The 26,339-nt window shown below is 40.5% G+C and overlaps 1 protein-coding gene across 7 annotated transcripts in view; it reads right to left on the bottom strand.

The window, feature by feature from the left end:
- KHDRBS2 (KH RNA binding domain containing, signal transduction associated 2) overlaps window positions 1-26,339 on the bottom strand; it is a 487,677-nt gene that overhangs the window by 56,399 nt on the left and 404,939 nt on the right. For all 7 annotated transcript variants that reach the window (XR_014774012.1, XR_014774013.1, XR_014774014.1 and 4 more), the window contains one exon: window positions 6,432-6,490. Coding sequence is in view for 1 of the 7 variants with exons in the window: in XM_084754861.1 (XP_084610987.1) it covers window positions 6,432-6,490 (59 nt within the window). In the remaining 6 variants the exon portion in view is untranslated. The remainder of the gene's footprint in view (window positions 1-6,431; window positions 6,491-26,339) is intronic.

Genomic DNA, 26,339 nt, shown 5'->3' with positions numbered 1-26,339 from the left:
TTCCCCCTCCTGACCATCTGTGTCCTCCTTCTTCCTCCTGACCATCTGAGTCTTCCTTCCCCCTCCTGACCATCTGTGTCTTCCTTCCCCCTCCTGACCATCTGTGTCCTCCTTCTTCTTCCTGACCATCTGTGTCTTCCTTCCCCGTCCTGACCATCTGTGTCTTCCTTCCCCCTCCTGACCATCTGTGTCTTCCTTCCCCCTCCTGACCATCTGTGTCCTCCTTCCCCCTCCTGACCATCTGTGTCTTCCTTCCCCCTCCTGACCATCTGTGTCTTCCTTCCCCCTCCTGACCATCTGTGTCCTCCTTCTTCCTCCTGACCATCTGTGTCTTCCTTCCCCCTCCTGACCATCTGTGTCTTCCTTCCCCCTCCTGACCATCTGTGTCCTCCTTCTTCCTCCTGACCATCTGTGTCTTCCTTCTTCCTCCTGACCATCTGTGTCTTCCTTCCCCCTCCTGACCATCTGTGTCCTCCTTCTTCCTCCTGACCATCTGTGTCTTCCTTCCCCCTCCTGACCATCTGTGTCTTCCTTCTTCCTCCTGACCATCTGTGTCTTCCTTCTTCCTCCTGACCATCTGTGTCTTCCTTCTTCCTCCTGACCATCTGTGTCTTCCTTCCCCCTCCTGACCATCTGTGTCCTCCTTCTTCCTCCTGACCATCTGTGTCTTCCTTCCCCCTCCTGACCATCTGTGTCTTCCTTCTTCCTCCTGACCATCTGTGTCTTCCTTCTTCCTCCTGACCATCTGTGTCTTCCTTCCCCCTCCTGACCATCTGTGTCTTCCTTCCCCCTCCTGACCATCTGTGTCTTCCTTCCCCCTCCTGACCATCTGTGTCTTCCTTCTTCCTCCTGACCATCTGTGTCTTCCTTCTTCCTCCTGACCATCTGTGTCTTCCTTCCCCCTCCTGACCATCTGTGTCTTCCTTCCCCCTCCTGACCATCTGTGTCTTCCTTCTTCCTCCTGACCATCTGTGTCCTCCTTCTTCCTCCTGACCATCTGTGTCTTCCTTCCCCCTCCTGACCATCTGTGTCCTCCTTCTTCCTCCTGACCATCTGTGTCTTCCTTCCCCCTCCTGACCATCTGTGTCCTCCTTCTTCCTCCTGACCATCTGTGTCCTCCTTCTTCCTCCTGACCATCTGTGTCTTCCTTCCCCCTCCTGACCATCTGTGTCTTCCTTCTTCCTCCTGACCATCTGTGTCTTCCTTCCCCCTCCTGACCATCTGTGTCTTCCTTCTTCCTCCTGACCATCTGTGTCTTCCTTCTTCCTCCTGACCATCTGTGTCTTCCTTCCCCCTCCTGACCATCTGTGTCTTCCTTCTTCCTCCTGACCATCTGTGTCTTCCTTCTTCCTCCTGACCATCTGTGTCTTCCTTCTTCCTCCTGACCATCTGTGTCTTCCTTCCCCCTCCTGACCATCTGTGTCTTCCTTCTTCCTCCTGACCATCTGTGTCTTCCTTCCCCCTCCTGACCATCTGTGTCTTCCTTCTCCCTCCTGACCATCTGTATCTTCCTTCTTCCTCCTGACCATCTGTGTCTTCCTTCTTCCTCCTGACCATCTGTGTCTTCCTTCTTCCTCCTGACCATCTGTGTCTTCCTTCCCCCTCCTGACCATCTGTGTCTTCCTTCCCCCTCCTGACCATCTGTGTCCTCCTTCTTCCTCCTGACCATCTGTGTCTTCCTTCCCCCTCCTGACCATCTGTGTCCTCCTTCTTCCTCCTGACCATCTGTGTCTTCCTTCTCCCTCCTGACCATCTGTGTCTTCCTTCCCCCTCCTGACCATCTGTGTCTTCCTTCTTCCTCCTGACCATCTGTGTCTTCCTTCCCCCTCCTAACCATCTGTGTCCTCCTTCTTCCTCCTGACCATCTGTGTCTTCCTTCCCCCTCCTGACCATCTGTGTCTTCCTTCCCCCTCCTGACCATCTGTGTCCTCCTTCTTCCTCCTGACCATCTGTGTCCTCCTTCTTCCTCCTGACCATCTGTGTCTTCCTTCCCCCTCCTGACCATCTGTGTCTTCCTTCCCCCTCCTGACCATCTGTGTCTTCCTTCCCCCTCCTGACCATCTGTGTCTTCCTTCTTCCTCCTGACCATCTGTGTCCTCCTTCTTCCTCCTGACCATCTGTGTCCTCCTTCCCCCTCCTGACCATCTGTGTCTTCCTTCTTCCTCCTGACCATCTGTGTCCTCCTTCTTCCTCCTGACCATCTGTGTCTTCCTTCCCCCTCCTGACCATCTGTGTCCTCCTTCTTCCTCCTGACCATCTGTGTCTTCCTTCCCCCTCCTGACCATCTGTGTCTTCCTTCTCCCTCCTGACCATCTGTGTCTTCCTTCCCCCTCCTGACCATCTGTGTCCTCCTTCTTCCTCCTGACCATCTGTGTCTTCCTTCTCCCTCCTGACCATCTGTGTCTTCCTTCCCCCTCCTGACCATCTGTGTCCTCCTTCTTCCTCCTGACCATCTGTGTCTTCCTTCCCCCTCCTGACCATCTGTGTCTTCCTTCCCCCTCCTGACCATCTGTGTCCTCCTTCTTCCTCCTGACCATCTGTGTCTTCCTTCCTCCTCCTGACCATCTGTGTCTTCCTTCCCCCTCCTGACCATCTGTGTCTTCCTTCTTCCTCCTGACCATCTGTGTCTTCCTTCCCCCTCCTGACCATCTGTGTCTTCCTTCTTCCTCCTGACCATCTGTGTCTTCCTTCCCCCTCCTGACCATCTGTGTCTTCCTTCCCCCTCCTGACCATCTGTGTCTTCCTTCTTCCTCCTGACCATCTGTGTCCTCCTTCTTCCTCCTGACCATCTGTGTCTTCCTTCCCCCTCCTGACCATCTATGTCTTCCTTCCCCCTCCTGACCATCTGTGTCTTCCTTCCCCCTCCTGACCATCTGTGTCCTCCTTCTTCCTCCTGACCATCTGTGTCTTCCTTCCCCCTCCTGACCATCTGTGTCTTCCTTCTTCCTCCTGACCATCTGTGTCTTCCTTCCCCCTCCTGACCATCTGTGTCTTCCTTCCCCCTCCTGACCATCTGTGTCCTCCTTCTTCCTCCTGACCATCTGTGTCTTCCTTCCCCCTCCTGACCATCTGTGTCCTCCTTCTTCCTCCTGACCATCTGTGTCTTCCTTCCCCCTCCTGACCATCTGTGTCCTCCTTCTTCCTCCTGACCATCTGTGTCTTCCTTCCCCCTCCTGACCATCTGTGTCTTCCTTCCCCCTCCTGACCATCTGTGTCCTCCTTCTTCCTCCTGACCATCTGTGTCTTCCTTCCCCCTCCTGACCATCTGTGTCCTCCTTCTTCCTCCTGACCATCTGTGTCTTCCTTCCCCCTCCTGACCATCTGTGTCCTCCTTCTTCCTCCTGACCATCTGTGTCTTCCTTCTCCCTCCTGACCATCTGTGTCTTCCTTCCCCCTCCTGACCATCTGTGTCCTCCTTCTTCCTCCTGACCATCTGTGTCTTCCTTCTTCCTCCTGACCATCTGTGTCTTCCTTCTTCCTCCTGACCATCTGTGTCTTCCTTCCCCCTCCTGACCATCTGTGTCTTCCTTCTTCCTCCTGACCATCTGTGTCTTCCTTCCCCCTCCTGACCATCTGTGTCTTCCTTCCCCCTCCTGACCATCTGTGTCCTCCTTCTTCCTCCTGACCATCTGTGTCTTCCTTCCCCCTCCTGACCATCTGTGTCTTCCTTCTTCCTCCTGACCATCTGTGTCTTCCTTCTTCCTCCTGACCATCTGTGTCTTCCTTCCCCCTCCTGACCATCTGTGTCTTCCTTCCCCCTCCTGACCATCTGTGTCTTCCTTCCCCCTCCTGACCATCTGTGTCCTCCTTCTTCCTCCTGACCATCTGTGTCCTCCTTCTTCCTCCTGACCATCTGTGTCTTCCTTCTCCCTCCTGACCATCTGTGTCTTCCTTCCCCCTCCTGACCATCTGTGTCTTCCTTCTTCCTCCTGACCATCTGTGTCTTCCTTCCCCCTCCTGACCATCTGTGTCCTCCTTCTTCCTCCTGACCATCTGTGTCTTCCTTCTCCCTCCTGACCATCTGTGTCTTCCTTCCCCCTCCTGACCATCTGTGTCCTCCTTCTTCCTCCTGACCATCTGTGTCTTCCTTCTTCCTCCTGACCATCTGTGTCTTCCTTCTTCCTCCTGACCATCTGTGTCTTCCTTCCCCCTCCTGACCATCTGTGTCTTCCTTCTTCCTCCTGACCATCTGTGTCTTCCTTCCCCCTCCTGACCATCTGTGTCTTCCTTCCCCCTCCTGACCATCTGTGTCCTCCTTCTTCCTCCTGACCATCTGTGTCTTCCTTCCCCCTCCTGACCATCTGTGTCTTCCTTCCCCCTCCTGACCATCTGTGTCTTCCTTCTCCCTCCTGACCATCTGTGTCTTCCTTCCCCCTCCTGACCATCTGTGTCTTCCTTCTTCCTCCTGACCATCTGTGTCTTCCTTCCCCCTCCTGACCATCTGTGTCTTCCTTCCCCCTCCTGACCATCTGTGTCTTCCTTCCCCCTCCTGACCATCTGTGTCTTCCTTCTCCCTCCTGACCATCTGTGTCTTCCTTCCCCCTCCTGACCATCTGTGTCCTCCTTCTTCCTCCTGACCATCTGTGTCTTCCTTCTTCCTCCTGACCATCTGTGTCCTCCTTCCCCCTCCTGACCATCTGTGTCTTCCTTCTCCCTCCTGACCATCTGTGTCTTCCTTCTTCCTCCTGACCATCTGTGTCTTCCTTCCCCCTCCTGACCATCTGTGTCTTCCTTCCCCCTCCTGACCATCTGTGTCTTCCTTCTCCCTCCTGACCATCTGTGTCTTCCTTCCCCCTCCTGACCATCTGTGTCTTCCTTCTTCCTCCTGACCATCTGTGTCTTCCTTCCCCCTCCTGACCATCTGTGTCTTCCTTCCCCCTCCTGACCATCTGTGTCTTCCTTCCCCCTCCTGACCATCTGTGTCTTCCTTCTCCCTCCTGACCATCTGTGTCTTCCTTCCCCCTCCTGACCATCTGTGTCCTCCTTCTTCCTCCTGACCATCTGTGTCTTCCTTCTTCCTCCTGACCATCTGTGTCCTCCTTCCCCCTCCTGACCATCTGTGTCTTCCTTCCCCCTCCTGACCATCTGTGTCTTCCTTCTTCCTCCTGACCATCTGTGTCTTCCTTCTTCCTCCTGACCATCTGTGTCCTCCTTCCCCCTCCTGACCATCTGTGTCTTCCTTCTCCCTCCTGACCATCTGTGTCTTCCTTCCCCCTCCTGACCATCTGTGTCCTCCTTCTTCCTCCTGACCATCTGTGTCTTCCTTCCCCCTCCTGACCATCTGTGTCCTCCTTCTTCCTCCTGACCATCTGTGTCTTCCTTCTCCCTCCTGACCATCTGTGTCTTCCTTCTTCCTCCTGACCATCTGTGTCTTCCTTCTCCCTCCTGACCATCTGTGTCCTCCTTCTTCCTCCTGACCATCTGTGTCTTCCTTCCCCCTCCTGACCATCTGTGTCTTCCTTCCCCCTCCTGACCATCTGTGTCTTCCTTCCCCCTCCTGACCATCTGTGTCTTCCTTCCCCGACCTGGCCATCTGTGATTTCCTTCCCCACCTTGCCATATGTATCTTCCTTCCCCAACCTCGCTGGCTGTCCTCCCCCTTTTCCACAGCCACCTGTGCCTTTCTTTCTCCATCCTGACATACTGCTATACTTTCACAATGTGGAGATTCAAATTCAAACTCACATATAACTTCATTGTCTTTTTCTCCATCAGAGGAAGAGGGGGCCTTGGTATAATTTTAATGAAAATCCAAGACTATAAATGTCTAAATATCACTTTCAAGGAAAATCTGATAAATAAGCATTTCATAAAACCAGACATAACCTACCAAAATGTTTTATTGTACAGCTAGATCACAAGCACTCAGGAAGTGTTTGCTAGAAAGAATTATAATTAATTTTAAGTGATGCTCTTGATTCAATACTACATTTTGAAATCAATTCTATAGACTAATATTGTTATTGACTGTTAATGCTTAAAAATGGCATTTGGAATTGTAAGGGATACTTATGATATAGAAATAATTTGAAAATCATTATATAAAAAATTTCTTCACTTACAAGTCTAAAAATATTTTAATGTATGTTACACTGATATCTTTGTGACAAAAGGGAAGATATTATACTGAGGCTACATCAAAGACTAGGGCAATGGGCATGCTGAAACTTGGCAGCACTACTGTCTGCTCACCAATGCTGCGGAAATGATCTATGATCACGATTAATTTCTTTTGAAATTTTGATCAAAATTGATCTGTCCAATTTTCTGCACTGGTTCTGTAAGTCAAATCTTAGTGTGGAATTACATAAATCAATGTAGCCAGCACTTCTGTGAAATGGGGCGGGGTGGTGGATATAGAAGTAATTTCTAAGTTGTCAGTGACAGATGGATGTTCTGATCTCCTAACCATAGTAAGGAAAAGGTCTTACCGTAGCTGTCATAGGCATCCTCACTTACTCCATGACCATAGTCATAGTATTCAGGCACACTGCAACAGATTTAGACAGGAATCAGTGATTCTGTAAGCAGAAGAATCAAACCAGAACTTCACAAGAAATTTGAAATCAAAATACGTACTAAGGTAATATGCCAAGAATCTCTAGGAATAAAACACAATTCTAAAGAAATACTCAGTAAGGAAAATGGGGGTTACTGGCAAAAAGTGCTGTGGTTTTATCTATCTACATCTATCTATCTATCTATCTATCTATCTATCTATCTATCTATCTATCTACCCATCTATCATCTATCTATCTATATCTGTCTATTTGTCTATCATCTATCTATGTATCATTTATTTATTTGTTTGTTTATTCATACAATGTTTCAGTTGATCCATCCTTCACCTTCCTATTGGATAAATTAAATTTCCCCACAAACACAAGTCAAAGACTTCAAAAGTTGATAGGAGGAAAGATGTAGAGTCTATTTTCAAAGAAAAAAAAAGTGTTATATGATTTGATGATCAGATACGTGACCTTTACTATTGACAAACTTCAAAATGTATATCTTCATTTCTGATCTATACTTGGCAAATATTTACACAACTTACTTTCACTCAATCTTTCCACGTTCAACAACAACGAAAGTGGCACTTATGTTCTGTTTCTTTTCAAAGGTTCACAACGTCCTCACTCACGGTTGTTTCCTGTTTGGCTCGATAGCATCACCACTTCCCTGGTACAGGCTTCCTTTCCATTAGCATCCACCCTTTGCAATGACTGACCCTCTCTGTGACAGTGTTCTGAGCAACATGTCCTGATAAGAGGGCCTTATTCACTCTTCACATCTATAATACTCTGGCTTCCTTTTGATGACATCGGGCTGCTATTCCCATGGCTCCACTGAAAGAATTCTTATCCAGATCCAGACATGTTCAAATGCAATAAGACTTGTTCTCATTTTCCTTTAAAGTCATGTGAATCATTGGTTATTTATACTCCTTTATACTCCATTATCCTCCCCTTTCTTTGAGATATTTCTAACTTATTTGTTCATTTTTTTTTCTGTATTAGTAACCTTTTCATTCCATTTTGGCCCCTCCCCTATGCTCTGAAGTGTACATTTCTATTTGTTTTTCAAAATGAACTTTTTCAAATTAAAGTACGAAAATGCCTTTCTTCTCACCTCATACTTGTTCCTTTTACATCCTTCTCTCATTATCATTGGAAGCATGTTAATGTTACTCAAGTGACAATAAGTGGGCTGCTCTCTTTTATCTCATGTGTAATGCTGAACCCCAACAGCAAATTCTTTCATTTCTACTTGCAAATATGTTCAGAACCTGAACATGTTTCAACATTTCCACAGCTGCAGCTGTGGTAAAAGAATTCTCCCTGTCTCTCTCAAGAGATCCAACATCCTGCTAACTGCTTTCTGTGTCCTGCTTGCTTATCTTTCTATTTTCTACATAGTAGTTACTTTTATGGATATGTTAAATCATCTGAGTTCTCCACTCAAAGTCCATAGATGTCTTCCCAATGTCCTTTGGGGGGAAAAAAGGAAAACCCTTTATAACAGTCCCTACCATTTTCCCCCTTCCTTACTCAATTCGGGGCACACTGTGCTTCAGAATGCTCTCTGATATGGAAGACATACTATTGTCCCAGTGTCTTTACATTTGCTGATCTGTTGTCTGGAAAATGCTTTCCCTAAATATCCAGCTGTCCTCCTTCTCTCCATGTTTAACTTACAAACGACTCTCCTGATCTTTCTTCTGACATTCTTCTGACCAGCACACAGCCATGTGCGCCCGGCTTATTCCTTTCTGCACTTGCCCAATCACAGCCTGTTTTCATGGAAACATACAATGCATATTTTCTTAGCAGCTGTTTCCCACCTATTCTTAGGCTTTGATGTTTTCGTATCTGGTTTGCCCCTATTCACTTTCAATCACTGTCCCAGACTGATATTTCTGTAGAAGTGTTTTACATATAATAGTCTCCAGTTAGTGATCTACAAGTGTCAATTGTCTATAGGAAGGACATATTGCAACTTGGACAGTTTAAGAATTATATGCAACAAGTAGAAGCTATCATTTTGATAATCCTTACACTTTTCTGTCACTATAGGCTCTCTATATATTGATGAAAACATCATGTTTTGCCTTAAAAAATTCCCTGGTTTAAATTAGGTATAATCCATGGCCCTTCACATGAATATTAATTAATTAAATATTTTAGTATTACTAATTCCTTTTATTGACAATGTTAGAGGTTTAACCTACTAGACAAGCCATCTGTCAATTCTAGCTCTATGCCTTGTCCCAAATTCCTGTTAGGTATAAAGTTCTGTAACAAGAAAGTGATTTCACACCAATATCAAACTGTATAAGATCTGAGGATGGGTACAGGTGTCAACTACTAGATAGGAGGAAAATACAGAAGGAGCTAGAATGATGTGTTTTGTGAATATGATTCTTATTCTTCAATAGAATCCTCTAGATATGAACAGATCAATTACTTAATATTTTATTGAAAGTAAGGGCACATAAAGATAAAAATGAAAGTCTGTGCTTTAGAAACTAAATGAGAAACAAGAGAAATTTGGTTGTGTTTATTTTTCCAGAATGTGGCTATACTCAACCAACTTTAATTTTAGTTAAAGAAGCTGAAAAAAGACATAAGATTACTTATTCCATCCTCTACTGCTTTCAATATTTACACACAACCAGTTAAAAGGCTGAATAATAGATATTCTCTCCATCTTTATATCATATATCATATATAAGGTTAATGGTATGGACTGGTAGCTGGACATATATATTTGTGCTGTTGTTTTGGGTTTTGGTTTTTTAGAGACACTGCTTCTCCATGTAACAGTCCTGGCTGTCCTGGAACTCCCTATGTAGATGAGGCTGGCTTCAAACTCACTGAGATCTGCCTACCTCTGCCTCCCAAGTGCTGAGATTAAAGGCATGAGCTAGCTACCATCCTTGGCTCATTCATATATCTTAATAGAGATGCTGCAACCCTGGGCTGATGCAATGACTCAGCAGTTCAGAATCAGTATGTTCTTGCAGAAAGACATGAGTTAGGCTTCCAGCATCTAAGTCCATTGGATATCTACCCCACATGTATTCATGTGCTAAAAATAAAAACACACATTAAAAAAGAAAAGATAGAAACTAATTCAGGGTCCTCATACAAATTCAGCAATTTCCTGATAGTCATTGTGTTCATTTTCTGAGACTCATGATGTGGAAGATATGAGAAATTGATTTACTGATCAACTAATAGGGGAAATGCTGACATTGGTAATGGCTTTTCTTTAAATAAATATCTGATTCTTTTCCCTGGAGTATACTGCACCAAGACATTATACTGTTCAATTGCTGGACACTATGTGGAGTCATTACTTTATTATATCATTGATTGCCATCAAGATTTGGATTGACAGAGCCAGTGGAGGGAAAGAAGGAGCGGCTGTGAGAAAAGACTGCAACAAAGAACTTGTTATTAATATTCCTTACGATCACACCAAAGCGACGTGTCACTGTCAGATTATAAAAAGTATAATGGAAAGACACAGGGAAATGATGGCCAACTGCCACAATGGACTTAGCAGGGCCCAGATCTTTGTTTACTCTGTATTATTTCCATAGAAAAGGTCTTACTTTGAGAAACAGATCTGCAAGCAAGGAGTATGGCCAGCTCTATGTACTTTGGTGATGAAGTGAAGAACCCAAGATGCTTGTAGATGTTATGTGGAAACCAAGGTCATTTCAAATGTAAGAACAATCTCCCTTTCTCTGATTTGTGCTCCTGGACCTTCTTAGTGAACATCAAGTACCACCTCTATGATTAAAGGCAGTGCCTGGGGAGTGACAGGATGTACCGTGTGCGGTACCTCAGCCTCAGACTTCCCATGAGAAGAAACGTTGGTCTACACTGTTCCTTACCTCACAGCATGTAAAGAAAAAGTGAATGTCTTAAATATTGTTGGAAAAAATAAAGGAATGAGGGTGGAGGACATGATGTTGAAAAAGGCTGTCTCTATACGGTTTGCATTAATTGTAGAATTTAAATGGACAGAGGATTTGCAAATGTAGACCTTACTGGGAAGTCAGGTAACTAACGTTGCTTTAAGGTATCCTCACACTTTTCCATTAGATTCCCCAACACTGATGATTTCCAGAACAATCCTTACACCTCTGCTCATGCACCAGCAAGAAGGATAATATACAAACAGTAGAGTCTCCTAAAAGGATAATGCTACTGTACTCACTTCAGATATGCACACAGATACATCGATTCACCAGGAGGATGCAGAGGAACCTTCCAGAACTGGCATGACTCCCAGAAAAGAGAATCAAAATGGCCAGATGCACTAATCAGAAACTTATTTCACCACTTTCATCTTCACTTGGCTGGATTTCATAACTGTTATAGCCACTGAGTCAACTCTGTCCCCTTCCATTTATAATTATAGTTTTTAGAACAGTTATCTGTCCCTTTCTGACCACTTCATACTGAGCGTTGTGTATGAAGAGAGGCAGAAAGCATCGCGGGCTGATCCTTTTACAAAGTACCAGGACTTGTAGAGTCGCATCAAGACTTCACTAACATGTACGTCTGTGTCTCAGGGATCCTGGCTTTTGAACTAGTTTCAGTTACATGAATTTAAGAGATTCTACCTTGGGGAATAAATAGCTATATCTCCTACAACAGAAAGAAGGACAGTCACTTACATTTGGTGACTATAGGATCTAATAATAGACTACTTCCTGTTATCTACTCTAAAACAGCCAGAACTTTCCTCCCTGAGAGGCTGACTGGCGCAACTTTTCTTGATGCCTTATATGACTGTGGTCACATGTAGAGTGATACTACAAATTCATTACTATTTATGTGAAAATTAATTCCCTTACTTCCCCTTCCATTGAATTTCCATGACACTGGCTGGAAATATCAGTGACTAATTCCACATTGGAAAATTCATGTTAGTAGTAGCCTCCCACAAGCCCGGGTGGAGTGGGGGACTCACTGGATCATCCTGTCACTTAGGAAGGAAACCAACAAGCTTTTATCTGTGCTACCCACTCTATGCTATGGAATTTTAACCCACATCCCACATAATAAAATTGACAATAAAAGAAATCCCGTGATGGTCAACAGGTACTCAGGTAATAGTTGAATGGATGAGTAAGTGATAGAATAAAAAGAAGTTGGAGAAGAGATTATTGTGTTTCAGTATCGAGAATATTGCAGCATGTTTTTTCTTGAAAAGAAGAGACATAGAAAAGACTTGTGTTGATAGCAATGGAGCGGTAACACATGCACACAAATACAAATCACTTATTTCCTTTTTGATTTAAATGATTTTAGTTAAGTTTTAAACAAATTATTCTATTAAGATTCCTGTCTATTACATTCCATTTATTTTAAAAATATTTACTAATGTTGAAGATATTTATATGGATAAATTTAACAACCAGATATTTTTGAAGAAACTAATAAGAAAATTCAGAACGTGTGTATGTACAAGCTCTTAGAAAAATGATATCCACTATGGCCATAATAGTAATTAAGCTCTCAATCATCAATAATGGCCTGATTTTAATTAACATTCTTATAATTATAACTGTGTTCAGAAGCTATCTCCTATGTTTTATAATATATGAGATACAATAATAATGAATTGATGAACGAATAATCAGGCTGCATTCACACAGAATTCATTAATCCTCTTTAACATGACTTCAAAATATCTAAACAACAGGATAAATGAAAGAGACACAATGATACAGTAGTTTCAGAAATAATGAAATAAAAGAATAAACACAATATTATATCATGATTAAAATCACTTTAAAATTTCTTTCATTATTTTATATATTTCAAGAATAAAACATCATGCTTTGATATTTACAAAGAGAAAAGTGATTTCTATACTTAAGCAAATTAACATGTTAAAAATAATATAATAGCAGGATGCAGTGGCACATGCCTTTAATCCCAGCATTAGTGAGGCAGAGCCAGGAGAATTTCCATGAGTTCAAGGCCTGCCTGGTCTACAAAGTGAGTCTAGGACAGCCAGGGCTACACATAGAAACCATTTCTCAAAAAACAAATAATACTAATATTAGCAATATTAAAATTACTCTATGAATATATGTATATGTAATATCGGTCCTACTATACTTAGTCTTTAAGAAACCATGCTCAACTATTTTCCTACATTTACTCTGTAATCTTGCTTTCCTGTATTAACAGAAATATATGAAACAAAAAATGTCAAACATAGGTGAATTTTTATCCTAGTACCTATCCCAAAGTTACCAGTTGAATTTTCCTTTGTTTTCATATTCATTTAGATGATGTTCAATGCCTTCTATTAAATTTCAACAGTTCTATGAAAACCTCTGTTTACAAAGCCACAGGTTAACGAGTATCACACGAAGGTCTATGTAAACTTCGGTAGCATTCAGAATGTTAACAGAACATTACTGACATGGAGAAAAGAGAAACTCTTTATCAAACATCTCTGTTGTGGTACCTCCTGATTCTGATGGCTATTCCTGGGTGTTCAATAATCACGGGAATCTTCTGTTATTTCCAGTAATAAAAGTGAAATTCTACAATACAGCATCAAATTGCACAAATCTGTACCTATTTGAAAACCTATTTGCTAGCAGAGTTTAGGCAATGATTTTGTGTCTATTCCTTCTATTTTCCCTTAGAAAGCGTCATTATTCATCCCTCCTCACTCATCTCCCAAAGCATTCTTTCACTTTCATTGTCCCCAGGTGTTCAAAGTAATGACACAATGACCATAAAGTCACAAGGATAGCAAAATAAAAGCCTGGCAGTTACTTCTAGATAAACACATTTTGTCTATTTTGTAAAAAATAGCATAATAAAAATCAAATAGAAGAGACTGAAAATATTCCGGTGGGAATTACAGTGTAGTAGAAAACCAATTAAACAAGTGTAAAATATTCTTTCCTTTTTTTTTTCACTCTCTGAATACCAAAAACCTTCATAGTTAGTAGGGATTGCCAAGGTCAGGGGGACAAGGGAACCTCAAAGGTGATATTAGCCAAAACTCAGACAAGAGAAAGGGTGGCCTTGCTGTTGCTTCAAAGGAGCCAGGGAGATGGTTAATGGAGTAGCCATACATACTCACCAAGAAATAGGGAAGATGTTATGAACTTGTCTTTGATGCTGGTAAAGAGTCTAGATTGAAGACACTATATGATTTAAGAAAATTACAAATACATATGACAAGAAACTACACTCGTTGCCCTGTCTCATTTGTGTTGAGAACATGAGATATGAATCTCCCACTTACAGCAACTAACTCAACAGTGAGAGACAAAAGAATTCAGTCTTAAGGGTGGTAAATATAGATTTGTGTGTAGGAAATGAACACTTTAAAATATTTATTATTTATTTACTTAACCAACAGGCATAAAAGGCAGAGTATTTCTATGAAAAAGTTGACCAATACTCGTGTGTGTGTGTGTGTGTGTGTATGTGTGTGTGTGTGTGTGTGTGTGTGTGTGTGTGTGTGTGTGTGTGTGTTTATGAATATGTCCTTTTGGGAAAATCATTTAATATTGTTGTACTTCAGTGTCTACATTTTATAAGTAATAATTTTGTATTCCTCAAGTATTAAGGACATAACAAGTGATAATTCTGTAAGTGTCTACTATATATCAGATGCTGGATTGCTGTCAATAATGGACAATTCTCCTATCAATGAAGGTATAGCCACATGGCTTCACTTTTTAATATTCATAAAGGTTGAAGTGCCAAGAAGGATTTCATCTTGATATATTCTGAAACATTAAATAGCTGTACATGCCTCCCTAAGTTTCATTTGATGGTAATCAGTGTTCATAGGGTGAAATATAGGCTGATTATTCATGAGGTAAGTGACATATTTGTTCTGCTCATAGATTAAAGATCAAGATAGATGATCTATATAAGGCATCCAGTGTAGAATTATTATCAGCTTGGAAATGATCTCCTTAACATAAAATGGGTATTTTCAGAGTGCTGCAGAGCAAGCTATAGAGATATATATTTCTGTAAGCCACTGTTTACAGTTTCAGCACTATCCATACATTTTTACAAGGAAAATCCTCTTATAATCACTATTTTATCATCTATTCTTAATTTGGCTTATCTTTTACTTGTTTTCACCCTTTATTATATAACTGAAGGTTGAGAAATTTTATAATGAGGATATTAATCTCATAAAATTGCATACAATTATTATTAAAATGTAGCAATTACTTTTCAAGAAATAAGACCATCCAATGACTGATTAATTAGTTTCTATGGCACATGCATTGTTAAATGAAGCGTTACATGTCTTTAGTACAAATACATAGAAGTTACTGAACCCTGGTTTGGAACAGACACAACTTAACCTGCATACATGTATTTTTTGAGTCATAATTCACACATGTCAGTAGGATTTCAGTGCTGTAAACATTAGTATGTTTTCTGTTTATTTAAATAGACTAGGTGACTCCTTGACTGCAAGCATTGATATACTGAGGCTGTGTGGTAACTGTGATTCGGTCTTCCCCGTTCAAATTACAAATGTATTTTTTTTTTCTTGTGCTGCGTAATGTTCTCAAACTACTAGTTCCTGATTCAAAAGCTATCCCCACCCACCATACTTTGGAAGTTCAATACACGTAGCAGAGTCTGAGGACGGAACACGTACATGTATAAAAATGGTTCTGCTTTGATGAAATCTGAGGCTACATTCATCATAGAAACAGGACACAATGGATGCCAGGCAAGTCTTCTCCTGTTTCATGAGTAAACACATCATGAAACATGTTTACTGTGAAACATTAGAGGTATGTAGGTTTCGACTTGAGCCTGGGAGAATCATCATCATGGAGACTAGAGAGATATCATCCAGCAACTGGAGCAGATGCAGAGCACCACAGCCAAATATTAGGCAGATCTCGGAGAGTTCTGCAGAGGATGGGGAGGAAGGATAGGAGGAACCAGACAAATCAGGGATACATCAGAACACAGCCCAAAGAATCAACTGATTGGCACTTATGGGAACTTGGAGAGATCAGAGAGCCTGTAGGGGTCTGACATAGGTCCTAGGCATGTGTGTTATGGCTGAGTAGCTTGGTGTTCTTGTGGGACTTCAAACAGCCAGAACAGGGGTTGTCCCTGACACTTTTAGCCTACTTGTGGGATCCTTTTCCTCCAAAAGGGTTGCCTTATCCAGCTTTGATGTGATGTCATGTGCCTGGTCTTGTTACGGTGTGTTTGGTTGATGTCCCTGGGGGTCCTGCTCTTTTTTTGAGGAGAGGCAGGCAGGGAGTAGACCTGGGGTATGAGGATGAGGACAGGGGGAAGTTAGGAAGAGGAAACGATGGTCAAAATATAAAATATGAGAGAAGAATTTAAAGAACCTTAAATTAGAAGTATGCAGATTTCTGGCAAAAGGGGAAAAAAAATCAGAATCGTGATTGCATGTCTTCTGGGACCACTGCTGCAGCATGTTTGAAATGACTTATGGTTTTTTTTATTTTCTTTTAAGAATTTATTATAATATATTCAGGTTGTCCCCGTTTTTATCCCCTCCTCTGTATTGTCCCTCCCTCTGTCTTCTGCCCTCTTCCTCTCCCCAGCCCTCTGACAAAAGGGGACCTCCTCCCCCACCCCCACCCCCACGTAGCCTGCTTCCCCTTCCTCTGTGTGCCCACTGGGCCTCTTCACCAAGGGGAAGTGATCAAACTGGGGGCACCAGAGTGCATGTCAGAGGCAGTGCCTGCTCTCCCCACAACCATGGAGAGTGAAATGTCCATTGGCTAGATCTGAATAATCCTATAGAAAGCAAATGTGACAGGAGCATGCATTGTCTAGCATGTGATGACTTTTTCCTTAGGGGCAAAGATAAAGATTACCATAGTCAGAGGCATATTCCTTCTTTATACACAGTAAATAAACTGGCATAGTACATCTTAGGAGGGGAAGAAGAAAGGAAAGACTGGGCAGGTTTAGAGCATAGAGGAGAGACGACCTATGTTTGATGCTAAGGAGTTGTCAGTCACAGTCTGATAACACAAGAAAAGTGCGAAAGTAAAAATAACCATCTGCCTGCAGTTTTCAGTATTTCCTTGTTTTTAATATTTGAGTAGAATTCCATTAGGCAAATGTGCCACAGTTGTTTTATCCATTCTTCAGTTGAGGGACATCTAGATTGTTACCAGACTCTGGCTATTATGAATAAAGCTGATATGAATACAGTTGAGCAAATGGCCTTGTTGTATGGTGGAACATCTTTTGGGTATATGCACAGGAGTTGAATAGTTGGGTCTTTAGATAACACTACTTCCAATTTTCTGAGAAAGCACCAGATTGATTTCCAAAGTAGTTGTACAAGTTTGTACTCCCACCAGCAGTGGAGGCGTGTTCCCTTTTCTCCACATCCCTGCCAGCATGTGTTGTCATTTGAGTTTTGGATCTCAGCCATTCTGATTGGTGTAAGGTGGAATCTCAGAGTCATTTTGATTTGCATTTCCCCGATGACTAAGGACGTTGAATATTTCTTTAGTTGTTTCTTGGCCTTTTGATGTTCCTCTGTTGAGAATTTTCGGTTTATCTCTGTACCCCAGTTTTAACTAGATTATTTGGTTTGGTGATGTTTAATTTATTAAGTTCTTTATATATTTTGGATATTAGCCCTTTGTCTGATGTAGATATGATCATTCTGAGTGAGGTAACCCAGACACAGAAAGACGTGCATGATATATACTCACTTATAAGTGGATATTAGATCAGCATAGAAATCTTCTGAGAGACTGTAACCAGTGGGGGATCAGGAGAGATGCTGAGACTTGCTGCTGAGTGAGAGTAGTATGGAAGAATGGGGGTAGAGAAGGACCCAGAGGGCTCAGGAGCATTCTGGAGAGGATGCAAAGCAAGGGGTACACTCTTCCATTGTTGGTGAGAGTGCAAACATTTGCAACCACTGTGGAAGTCAATCTGGAAGTTTCTCAGACAATTACATATAGTTCTACATCAAAATCCAGCTGTACCACTCCTGGGCATATAACTAAAAGATGCTCCACCATACCACAGGGATACTTGCTCCACTATGTTCACAGCAGCTCTAGTTTTAGCAGCCAGAAACTGCAAACAACCTAGATGACCCTCAACTGAAGAATAGGTAAAGAAAATGTACATTTACAGAATTGAATATGCCTCAGCTATTAAAAAGAAGGAAATAATGAAATTTGAAGGCAAATGGATGGAACTAGAAAGCATCATTCTGAGTGATGTAACCCAGACCCAGAAAGACACATTTGGGGGTATACTCACTTATAAGTGGATATTAGACATATAGTACAGAATAATTTTACTACAGGCTATTTGTAGTGTTTTTGATGGAGAAGTCCAGGGTCACAATTTATGAAATAATGCAAACATAACAAAACCCTAAGAAAGAAAACTACACTAATCAAGTAGATACAAATCTGAGCTACACTTTTGTTTCTAGACATCTGGCAAAAAAGCAAAGTCTCTCTACTGTGGCTTTATTAGCAATGCTAGAGACTTACACCTTTAGAAATGCTGATGTGTTCCCTGCTCAGCCCTTCAGCCCCTAATTTGTTTTCTTCTGATAGTTCCTGGGATTCTATGTTATTTAGTATTAATAACAGAATCCCGTAATTATTATTTGGACTTATTCTGGAAAATTTTAAAATTTAAAGTTCTGAAATTTCTCATTTTTACAAAGTTTAAATCCCCAAGCTCTGAAACCAAATGTTCCTTCACAAGTTCTGTGTCAGAAATAAGCAGGCAGTAGAAGCCCAAGCTAAAAGAACAAGAGGTTCGTTATGTCTATTTATAACTCACTTTGACAATCACTTGAAAAATCTAAGCCTACAGGTGGTGCCCAGCCATGGCTTAGGCAAGATGCGTAACTTTGCTTCTAATGTAGTAGAGGAATAGGTAGTTGTTGGCATTGCTCTTTAAGGAGGTCAGCAAAATAGTGGCCACTGCCACTGGGTTTTCTCTGCCTTCTTCCCTGAAGGAATTTTCTGGTTCTGCTTCATAGTCTTCCTATATTCCATTTTGAAAAAGATTTGGGGGAAGGCTGAAAACTCAAAAGCTTCACTGAATTCTCTTGTGTTTAGAAAGAATTGCAGAGTTGGCTATGTGACTAGAGAGTTTGCGAATAGAGGATGAGGTGCTTAGAAAGCAAAAGGAGCCAGCGGACGGAGAACTGTAGGGCTCAGGCTTGGTGTCCTTTGGGAATTGCCCACAGGATGAAAGAGGGAAGCAGACTAGGCCGGAAGGAAGACTGCTGCTCTGCCCTGTTCCGTGTACTTTCGCTGCCAGGTGCCCAGAGCTCCTCCGTGAGGCAAGAGGGTGGGAAGAGTAGGAGGCTGTACAGAGACAACTGGTTAGTGCTGAGCCAACTGAACATCCGGAGGAGCTGGATAGGGCTACACAGGCACCAACAACCTTCCCAGTCTTTGTGCAGCATGTGTCTGCCAATGATGGTTGTTATGCATATATATTGTGACATCCAATAAAGTACTAGATCTAAAGCCTTTTAAAGAGGCTGATGTATGGCTTGCATTCTCAATTTGTTAAAGGAATATTAAGTAACTGGGAAACAGCATAGAGTTATTCCACAGTATCAGAAGGGATTGGTGTCAGCTGTGCTAGAGACTGGCCAATAATTAAGATTGTCTGTTACCGCCACTTGATAGCTCCTCACATCACCTCATATTCTGTTTTTTTTGTTTGTTTGTTTGTTTTGTTTTTGTTTTTTAACATACTCTGTATTTAGTTGTTTTCTCCTTGATCATTCACATATAGTGCCCTGATCCTCAGGACATCGTTGTAGACCATGTATTGCCTCACATGAACACTCCGAATGAATCTTTAATACCATGGATGGCTTTGGATGCAAGTGTCTACGTTGATTTCTTTAAACTCTCTTGTGTACAGCAGAATGTAGAAAAACTGGACATAATAATTTACAGATACATTTAGTTTAATTCCCATCTGGTGCCGGGAACCGCCACACAGCAAGGAAACCTGAGTGATGCAAAAGGTCTCTGTGAGCACTGTACACAATAGTTCCTTTCTGGTGCATGTTGACAGAAGCCTTTAATCAGAGGCAATACCCAGGTAACTCCAGAGACCAGTCACTGAACCTCTTGGCCTTTGTGTCCTTTCAGGTGTAACTCCAGACACAATGGGACGGGGGCAAGCCAGAGTTTGCACCTTGGTGAAATTTCTAAAGTAGAAAATCCATATTTTCGTTTTTCTCCCACTAATCTTTCAGGTGATTTGTTATGTAGAAATGGGGGTTAAAAGCCTAGATTCCAGTGTTTCATTCAGAAAAGCCAAATGAAGACTAGAACTCCTGGGCCACCTTCATCATCATAAAGCCCTCAGGGTTGCAGCACCCTATGTTTGAACAAAGGGTGGTTCCAGTTCATTTACAGTGTTTGCCACGCCTTATTTTATATATTGACACTCATATATTTAGCAACATTCCTGACTCCTTCCACATGCCATTTAGCTATAAGTTATATGCCTTTCTTTCTTTCTTTCTTTTTTTCTTTCTTTCTTCCTTTCTTTCTTTTTAATAATTTACTTATTTTGTTTTGGTAATATCAAGCTTCTCCAGCTACCACTGAAACAAGAATTTCATCCCATCTGGCGTTCTTGCTTGGTACTTGCAAGACATTGCAGTTTTGAGGGTTTTTAAGATGACTCCACACTACTCATTTCTGGAACTCTAATTGTGTGGGATTTGCCCATCACTCTCAGGTGTTCTTCTCAGGAATGTGTTCAATTCTAAATTAATCTAGTAAGGAATATATATTTATATCCATAAAATACTGAGCAGGTTTTAGTAACTAGTCTTCCTGTGGAAGACTGATCATTCACCTGAGTAAGGACAATGTAATTTCTGCCTGGTCTTATTACAGTAACATGGACAGTTTATTTTTCCAAGCAGTCCAGTTATCATAAAATTTGAATTTAAATGTAAAATAAACCGTTACCATTATCACAGAGTGAATAATTCAAAAAATACATTATTGCCTTTATATTTATGCTATATCTCTAAGGTCCACATCTGAAATAAAGATTGTAGAAGGCACTGAGCACATCAAGAAACCGAGTGTCATTCTGTTGAGGTTCAATTCAAACAATACAAAATCTACTTTTTATTCATGCAGAGATTTGTAGATAGCATGAATATACAACTGACTTGTGTAATAGCTATGGGAAAATATCTCAAATCCAATAATCCCATAAATTCAATATTATCATAGACTCTGATGTTGAGATAAGAGAATTGAATTATACAATGAAGGTGAACAGTGTTACAGTGAATTGCGACACTTAAACAAGCCAGACACGCTGTTATCTACATAATACCATAACATTTATTAAATTACCATGGGTTTTTCACTCTTATATTTTTATTAGAAGGATTTCTATAAACGTAGCATTCAATACAACACTCACCTTAAACTCAAACCCTGAAAAAATAAATAAGTTGATTTGTCTCATCTTTAGAAGAATTCTTCAGTCAGGCTTTTTTTTTTTAAGCCTGAAAGTAACCCCCTGTATTCTCACTGGTTCACTTGCATGTCCGTCTGTTGTGCTCAGGTGGATTTTGGAAATGTGTTCAATTTATGATTCAGTTCAAAGTTCCAGGCAGTATTTAATGGTCTTTATGTCTAAGGCTGTAGACTTAACAGATGTGGGGTTGAATTTACTGTTGGAATTAACCAGAATTAGAAATTAGTGCCTTTGTCACACGGTGCTTCGAGGAGATAAATGGGCCTAAACACACCAGAGCAGTTAAGCGCAGAACTTGTTCTGCTGAAGCAAGAATGGCAAGCAGACTTGGAGCAAAAACATGGTGGCTCCCATCCTTAGTGCTAAGAATGTTGAGAAACAAAGAACTTTTAAAATGTGGTCCATCCCCTGTACATTTCATATATTCACTCTCCTCTTCAAAGAGAAAACAAATGTTTTCCCCAAATGCAAAAAGTCATTTAAAACCTCAATGCATGGCTGGCTGTTTCCACAGCAACGTCAGGTCACTGCTATAACCTTCAAACAGATGATATGGATCATTGCAATGACTAGTTATTGAAGGATGTTACACATTTGTCTGTTGTGATAGGTCTCTTCCACTGCTCTTCTCAATGGCCCCATTCCTTCTAGCCTCTTTTATATTGCAAGGATGATTGAGGGTTGTTTGGTTTCCTGGTTTAGCTCTCCTCTGCTTCCTAAATGGTCAAGAAAGTAGGAGCCGTGGGAGAGACTGTGGGGAAGGCAGTTGTGCTGCAGTATCTACCAGTTCTTTATACTTTTCTCCCTTAAATTTCCATCTGGGGTGGCAGAACAACTCAGTCATAGGAGTATTGACTTCCCAGGGGATTTAATTTTTCCCTGTGGTATTCTGCCAGTAAAAAACAGTCCCCTAACTCCGCCTTCCTAAAATTACTTTAAGTGTCTCATCCATCCTGCAGCCCACACACTACATATGCCTGACCATTACAGATATTCAAATGAATAGATCTTTTCACACTAAGAAATTGTAAAATTTTAGCACTTCACATCTGGATCAAAATTTCAGAGCTGATATTTTAATTTTCATTTGTGACAATACCCTTCACTTCTACAAGTAAATGAAAGTTGTTTTTCCCATCCAGATTTGTTGTGTTATGGATATTTTAATTGGGAAACGTTAGCAAAAGAATCTTACAAAAGTGGCTTTTTTTGGAAGGTTGATCTGTGAAAATGTTAATGTCTCAAGAAGTAGATATGAATGTGGCAAATGGCGTAAAAATTCATTTGGTTGAATTAAAGATGTTAACACAGAGTGTAACTGATTTTAAGGCAAAGAATTCTTGAAGTGAGTCACCTTGGAAACTGCATCTGCAGTTCTGTACTTTGGAGGGTGCATAATAACTCTGAGTCTAGTCTTTTACTTTTGGTCCCAGACAAAGATCCGGGGGAAAGACGGTTGGAGATCCGTTACACTGTTACCATCCTCAGTACTCATTAATGTCATGCAGTCAAACTGTCTCCTGAGCATATTTTGGTACAGAACCTTTTCTGATCCATTTGAAAAGTTTCAGAAGTCAAGTTATAAAACAACGAGGGCTCATTTCCATTAGCTCCATTTTCTGAACTCCTCTTGAACTTTTGCAACTGCTACTTTGTAAATGCCCCTGGGACCTCTGCTGAGGATAATATAATGGTTGTGGTAAGGTGTCACCTAGCTTCTGCTTCATGATTCCTATAGTTATTCTGTATTCACCTGCTGACTAGCCAGACAAAGACCATTTCCTTTATTTCTGATAGATTACACATCTACTGTTTAGATTCCAGAATTGAACATCAGCACTCCTTCAGATTTCCTCTTTAACAAAACAAATATGATGTGTATTACCTACAAAAAAATCTTCAGATTGTGTATAAATGTTCAAGTCATGTGTTCATATATTTTTTACTTTGTTCCGTTCTTTCTTTTAATTCAAGTCTTATACTATTTTTCCAGTTCTAACTCTGTCTCACACACACACACACACACACACACACACACACACACACACACACACATAGTTTTCATAGTACATAAAATATGCTCAATAGTCAAAGCATAAAATCCATTGTGAAACTCCATGGCCCCCATGTCAAATGGCTACTCCAACTGTATGGAAGGCCACCGAGTTTCACAGTTTGGGTCTGGTTAATTTCATGTCTTTTATTTGTAGGAATTTTCTTCTTTATAATAAGGTTTAAAATACATTTTAAAGAAAGTCTTACACTAATAGTTTAAGTAGGGAGTCATATCTTAGAAAAAAATCAAAACTAATTCTTGAGAAAATCAACTTCATTTCCCACCTAATTCCTAACACCTTTTCATCCTTTAAGGATATGGATATACAGAATTGCAAATGACTCCCCAGACAAATCGTTAGCAGTTACATCATATTATCATTCAAAAAATTTATTGTCTGTCCAATTCCTATACTGTCATATATATACTTTTACTTAGTAGGTGCTTATTTAATCAGACTTTTGTGGTGCTGGGATGAATTCTGGGGCCTTATTCATTCTACACAGTCATTCTATCACTGAGCTACATGCCCAGTTGTGTTGTTAACCATATCTTTTTCTCATATTAATATACTAACAGAAACAATGAAATGCTAAACATTTAGTACATTTGCTGATAAATTTTCCAGTGCTCATCTGTTTGCCTCTAGTACATACTGACATTATACTAAAATCTCCACACAGTTCTGTGAAATAATAATTCTTGCATTGCTGTATTTATTTAAACTTATTTATTGAAAAAAAACTTTATTTAAGTCTCCAAGTCTCCTCTCTCTGTGTTTCTTTGCTTCTGTTTCTCTGTTTCTCATCTCTTTTCTTTCTTTCTATTGATATAGCCTCACTATGTGTCCTGGTTGGTTTCGAACTCATTGAGTAGGCCAGCATGACCCTGTACTATGTGTGAATTCTAATACAAAATTTGTATTACTAGTGATTAAATTATGTTTGACAAAATAGAAATTTTGTCAGTTACAAATAATAAAATAGAATTATAATTAATTTCAGGACCTGTTTTCTTTAGTAAAAGTAGTTACACCGGCATAAATTATCACAATTTAAGACAGTGCTTTATGAAAAAGAAAAGCTCAAAACCAGATTTGGGTTACCTCTTGTCAAACTGTTGTTTAAGTTCTAGCTAGAGTCATAAGACAAGAAGAGGAGATCCACATTGGAAAAGAATAAGTCAAGGTATCCCCATCACAGATGATAAGATAGTATACATAAATGACCCCCAAAATTCCACCGGAGAACTCCTACATGTGATAAACACCCATACCTTTATTTTGTAGGTAAGGGGATAGGAGTTGAAAAGATAGAAAGGGGGATATAGAAATATAGAGGGAGGATAGAACAAAAGGTAGATTATTGAATCTACTCCTCATCTCAAGGCCCTAATTGTTACTCACAAATAAGGTTATTTTAAATTCAATGGTATTGAATTTTATATATTGATGCAACTCATGCTCATGTCAAAAACTAGTCTAATTTTATCACAAGAATATATATTCTAGGTATAATAGAGAGATATGTCTATAGAAATATGAAGTAAAATAGTTAAATAAGGTCTTCAAAAACCTCAGAAGCCTACATTATATGGCACTTAAAGATGTTTTCATTTTCTAAAGATTCTTTGACAAGAAGACAAGTTAACTCCTGACAACACTCTACCTGCCTCAAAGAAGAAGATGAGCATCAAAGAACTCCATATGGAGTTGGCTCTAAATGTGGGAAACCATCCACTGGGCAAAATGTCCTTGTTTCTGCCACAGACAGAATTCTTCCTAAAACTGGGCAAGTTTAGATGCAGGCAGAGTTCATGGCCAAACTCTGCCACGATAAGATAAGCAAGTCCTCAATAGTTCCTGCCTTGCAAATATGCCCATCAGTGATATAGGGCCAGAAGGCTGAAGATGATACTCCAACATGTAGAGAGTGTTGAGTGACTGTTCAGGCAGCAAACTGTCTCAGTCATTTTTTCATTTTGGAAGATGCTAACCTGAACTCTGCATTCACTCGAATATTTTAGTTTTATCCCTTCTCAAGTCTCTGATGGGTTTGAAGACCAATTTAGTCTGTCAATTAAGCTTAGTAGGTTAGGGACTAAGATTATTTTTAGATCAAGATAGATGTTTTAAGTCAATAGAGATGAGATATGATAGATATTAATCTCCATTCAGAAATTTAGACCCAACAAGATAAGAAACATGTTTATTACAAGTTTGCCAAATACAAATAGCCAAATCACTATGAATGTAACATTTATATAATTCCTGTTTGTCTTGGGGTTCTTCCTGCTGTATGTAGTTTATTTTACCCATGTGCAATAATATAAATGTATATGTTAAAAAGAAACATAATAAAAAATGATCTTCTGGAGGTAACTCCATCCCTGATCACAAGGTGTACAATAGAGCAACAGAAATAAAAATTGCATAGAATCAGACTGGTGCATCAATGGAATTGAATCAAAGACCCCAAAATAAACCTGTACACCTATGGACACTGGATTTTTCACAGAGAACCCAAAACCATACAATGGGAAAAGGATAAGGCCTTCAGCAAATGATGCTGGTCTTACTGAATGTCTCCATGTAGAAAACACAAATAGAACCATATTTATCACCTTCCACAAAAGTCAAATCTAAGTAGATCAAGGGCCTTAACATAAAAGCAGAAACATTAACTCTATTAAAAGAGAAAGTGGGAAAGAATCTTGAACTCATTGACAAAGGAGACACCTTCCTGAGTAGAACACCAACGTTCCAGAGAGTTCTGGGTGACTAGCTATCTCTGTCATTACTTCATTTTGGAATCTGCTAACCTGCACTTCCAGTTCACTCAGGTAATTTAATTTTATTCCTTCTTAAGTCTCAGATGGGCTTGAAGACCAGATAGTTTAGTCTTACAATTAAGCTTAGTCTTTTAGAGGCTAAGATGTTTTTAGGTCTATATAGATGTTTTAAGTTGAAAGAGATATGATAGATATTGATTTTCATTTAGAATTTTAGACTCACCAAGATAGGAAAAATGTTTTCTTCAAGTTTTCCATATACAAATAGCCAAATCACTATGAATGTAAGATTTATAGAATTCCTGATTGTTTCATCATTCTTCTTGCTACATGTAGTTTATTTTATTTATGTGTAATAATACAAATATATATGTAAAAAAGAAATATAATAAAAATTTTTAAAAAGATTGCTGGAGTTTTCACAAAGAATGAAAAATGCAAGATCTGAG

This window comes from Acomys minous (genome assembly GCF_964271855.1).
Source record: "Acomys minous genome assembly, chromosome: 13".
NCBI lineage: Eukaryota > Metazoa > Chordata > Mammalia > Rodentia > Muridae > Acomys > Acomys minous.
Note: the sequence above shows the minus strand (reverse complement) of the source record. Positions and strands in the feature narration are given on the sequence as shown.